The sequence below is a fragment of the Bufo bufo genome, chromosome 1 (genome assembly GCF_905171765.1).
Source record: "Bufo bufo chromosome 1, aBufBuf1.1, whole genome shotgun sequence".
Taxonomy (NCBI): domain Eukaryota; kingdom Metazoa; phylum Chordata; class Amphibia; order Anura; family Bufonidae; genus Bufo; species Bufo bufo.
In genome coordinates, this window is record NC_053389.1 from 35,472,608 (window position 1) to 35,477,075 (window position 4,468).

Below are 4,468 nucleotides of genomic sequence, written 5' to 3' on the forward strand. Positions count from 1 at the left end.
TCTGGAGGATTTTAAGTTTACATGCAATAACACACAGGGCAAAGGTATGTATCGCCAGCTTTCTTCAACCCCTAGCTACTGTGTGTCTGTCAGCAGTTTTATAAAAAGAAAACTGCTGACAGACTCCCTTTAAGTCACAAAGACTTTATTGCAAATGAGACACATCACAATCAGATCAGTAGATCAATTCCACAACAATATAGACTGATTGTGATCTGATTGGTCAGAGATTGGTCAGTGTCAAAGATCCCAGATCGCTTTTTAATGAATCAATGAAAATAGATAAAAACAATGTCAGCAATCATTTTATTTTCATCAGACACATCTCAAACTTTTATTTTTGAGGATTGCTAATAAGACACACATGGGATGGTTTACTTGTTTAAGCCAACTTTGCGGAGATCCCGTGGAAGGACACATCTCTTGCTGTTAGGTAGGAGCGCGTAGTTGGGTTTACATGCACAGCCTAGCCTACATTCTATTCTAAGGCAATTTGGGGGAGATACAACACCAGGGCAGTTATTGGCACAATTGGAATATGTTGTGTTCCCGCTGCAGAGTCTGCACTTATCCTTTTCCACACATTCACCCCAGATATTTTCTACAGTGCCCTTTGGGCAGAAACAACCTGAAACACACATTTTATTGCATGTAAGATTCGGGTTATCGCAGGTTGGTGGACAGTTGCTCCCACAATCAGTATATACTTTGCCATCTGTACAGTCTGCAAAAGAAGAATTAAGAACAAGTTAAAAGAATGTCTGGGATTAGGAAAACATGGCTGCTTTCTTCCAAAAGTGTAGTGCCACGCCTTTCCAGAGGATGTTTGTAGTATCAGCTCTATTCCATGGACAGGAGGGGGCGCTGTTTCTAAAAGCAGCCTTTGTTTTATAGTATCAGTCGGACCCTTGGCTGTTGATATGCAGCTTAGGGACACCGTCAGTGGCTCTTTTTATTTAATTTACACACTCTCCCAACCCTGGTGAAAATTAGGTGGGATTGGAAAACCCCTTTAGGTAATCAAAAAAAATAATTTGAATTGCTATGGAAGTGTCCAAAGAGCAAGGATCGTCCCATTGCATTCCTTTATCTGGCAAACAAGGTGTGTGCTGAAATGCCAGTCTAGATATATAAACCAAGGAATCCAGGTATAGTGTGAGGCCTCGGCTGATAGCATTGCTCCGAGACACCAGAGGTGTGAGACCACCAGGTACAGATAGTTGATGGAGTCACATCCTTCAGCAGAAAGTTCTTCTTTTATTAAAGATCTTTACGAGGGAAGATGTTTCTTATATAAAAGGTAAGACCAAACCAACTATCCATACCTAGTGATGTAATTCACCTGCATGTGCTAGGGAAGCAGTAAAGACCGGCCATTAGTGCTGGTGACGTCACCGGGCTCACTGCTAGGTGGAAGTCTCTGCCTAGGATACCCATAGTGAGACCCGGTAACTCACCGTAGAAAAAGAAAAAGTCCTTGCCCTGCGCTATGCACCGCACGACAAGGGGAAACATTGGAGCGTGAAATGCTCCGATGTTCCACTCATTCATGCTGAATGAGGGAAGAAGGGGTTATGTCCGGGCTCAGCTCTGAACATGGACAACCCCTTAAACTAGACTGTAGAAGATTCATTCTTGTTCTTTGGACACTTTCATCAACTCATTATAGTATAATATAGTTTAGTATTATACACTGGTTGCCTTTATCCCATCTGTTGTTTTGTGAGGGCGAGTTAATGGTTTACTGGTATGTTACAATGTCACCACTAATAGAAAGTCTCATTGGGAATGATGGTTTCAATTTGAAGAAACAACAATTCTGAGCCCATTTTATGGCCGGAGCAGCAGCTGTCACTTTGACTAATGGACTGTTACCTGGGGACTATAGACTCGATATGGAGAAAGTAAAATCAAATACTTATAGTAACAAATCCTTACCAGGTATTAATTGTGCTGTTACCAGAGCAAGGAGCACACCTGCAAAATGAAAATAAAAATGCTTAGTTCGTGTAAAGAAAAATTCAAAGAACATATGGAACGCGAGGAGATTCTAAGAAACTGGTACCTAGTGCTGTCAGCAGTCCAACAAGATGAAGGGTATGAGAGGGACTACTGAGGTAGGAGATACAATGGGGCCTGGTCACCACAGGGGTCCTCGTTAAAAGTTAGCAAATTATCCATAGTGCTATGTCCCTGCCTCCCCTTCAATAATAATTTGGAAGTATCTGTCTTCTAATGAGCAGACAGTAGAGATCAGACTACTGAATACTTTCATTGCCCACCAAGGACCAGACGCTGACTGTACCACTGCCTGTAAGGATGCAAACATTTTATAAGAAATTTTGAGCGACTATGGTCTGTTACAGGTAGGTTTATATTTCTCTTACAGCAGATGGCAATGACCTAATGAACGTCACTATATGTTCCTACAATGTATTGAGTTTCACCAATCGGACATGATTTTGTGGGTTCCACCTTTTGAGGACAATCTACTTGGTGACACTGCTGTATTCCTTGCTGGTCCTAGCTAGTACTAAGGAAGATTTATCAGCTTCAGAAACATAGAGAGGTAAGGGTTTAGTTGTATGTAGCTGATTGGTATCATATAGTTCAGCAGATAAATTGTTCTTGAGTTTGTGCTGAGACTTCCTGCTCTGAAAGGGAGAGAAAGAGCTGCTAGAGTCTGAAATCTAAACTGTTCATTGATTATCTACAGAGACCCGAGTGACAATGAAATACTAGTAAAATAAAAAGTAAAAACCAATGCTTTTACTTGGGGATGTAATTTGCAGTAAGAACCAATAGTATACAAACATATCATATGTGCAACTCACCTAGGGATATCAGCAGCAATGTGATTGTTCGTGTCATGTTTAACTGGGAGGTCTAACTTTTTTTCCTGTAAATAATGAATTGAATTGATTAGAGTGATCAAACATTATCAGAGGTCTGCAAATATACTTATAGGAATCACACTTTGTCTGTTCTTGTACTAAGTTGCTTCCCCACTCCCAACACACACACAATGATGGCACATTTTAGTAAATCAGTTGGATATTTTCAAAGTATGACAACTTCATTTCAGATTGAAGTCACATCCACAATCTACTGATCGATGTGGGTGCAGCTTCTCTAATCTCTGGTGATCTGTAGGGGAAGCACAATGTGGCCGCTCAGTTTCCCTGCAGTGGCCACTTCAGGAGAAATGGGGTATTACATGTCAGCAATACAAGTTAATATGCATCCATGTAACACATGGACATGCTGAGTCCCCCATAATGAAGAAGTCTCCATGTTATCCATATTCCCCAACTGATGGGACAAACCTTACAATGAAACAAGAAAAGACAAGTCAGCTATCAGCTCTGGTTGGCTTCAAACTGCTTTTCAGTGGGTGATAAGATTTTAGGAAGGACTTTGCCTCCTCATTTGAAAGGCAATAGAAGAAAATAACGGATACGAATCTGCAATGGGAGCCTGATCCTGCTTTCTACTCTAAGAGTTGGTAGAACCAATCTCTGGATCCTTCGTATTGAAGTGCATGTAGAGGTATGAACCAGCCCCAAAGTGAGGCCCCTTTGTGATGTTAGTACATATCTATCATATTGGTGAAATTATATAATATATTTTCTCCAGATAAGAGTACAAGCTTTGGTACATACCTGGATGATGCACTGTGTATTGTCTTCTGGTGATGCAGGGATATTACTGGTGTGCTATTATATATACATTGAGGGTATGGGTGTGATCAGGGTGTGTGATCGGTGACCTAGTTTTGGTGTATAATGTGTCATTGATGTCATTATGTAATATTCAATTATTTTACCAGGAATACATGAACATTATGATCTTTAAGAGCTGGTGCAACTTTATGTAAATAAGTAGTGTTGAGTGAAGCGAAGCATCTGAAGCAGAATTCGGTCCAAAGTTTAGGAAAACTTTGATTTTAAATTAACCCCTTAAGTACCCTGCCATTTCTCACCTTAAGGACCAGGCCATTTTTAGCAAATCTGACATGTGTCACTTTATGTGGTAATAACTTTAAAACACTTTTACATATCTAGGCCATTCTGAGATTGCTTTCTTGTCACATATTGTACTTCAAGACAGTGGTAAAATGGAGTAAAAAAATGTCATTTTAAATTGATAAAAAAATACCAAATTTACCCAAAAAATTAAAAAATTACCAAATGTCAATTTCTCTACTTTTATAATAGATAGTAATACCTTCAAAAAAAGTAATTACTTTACATTCCCCATATGTCTACTTCATGTTTGAATCATTTTGAAAATGACACTTCCTTTTTTGAGGACATTAGAAGGCTTAGCAGTTTAGAAGCAAATCTTAAAGTTTTTAAGAACATTTCCAAACCCCAATTTTTTCATGACCATTTCAGTTATGAAGTCACTTTCTGGGGCTTGCATATTAGAAACCACCCATAAATCAGCCCATTTTCGAAACTACACC

The 4,468-nt window shown here is 39.5% G+C and overlaps 1 protein-coding gene across 2 annotated transcripts; it reads right to left on the reverse strand.

Moving 5' to 3' along the window:
- Window positions 1-283: 283 nt before the first annotated feature.
- On the reverse strand, window positions 284-3,725 carry LOC120993275 (cysteine-rich venom protein 6-like). Of its 2 annotated transcripts, XR_005777194.1 has the most exons (4): window positions 3,663-3,725; window positions 2,835-2,899; window positions 1,939-1,977; window positions 284-724 (listed from the first exon to the last, which is right to left on the reverse strand). XR_005777194.1 is itself a non-coding variant. In XM_040421825.1 (3 exons), the coding sequence occupies exons 1-3, from the start codon at window positions 2,869-2,871 to the stop codon at window positions 375-377; spliced, it is 426 nt and encodes a 141-aa protein (XP_040277759.1). In that variant the 5' UTR covers window positions 2,872-2,905; the 3' UTR covers window positions 284-374. The 2 variants fall into 2 exon arrangements, 1 of the variants encoding a protein (XP_040277759.1); XM_040421825.1 differs by lacking the exon at window positions 3,663-3,725 and having other exon boundaries at window positions 2,835-2,905.
- Between the last annotated feature and the right edge of the window lie 743 nt (window positions 3,726-4,468).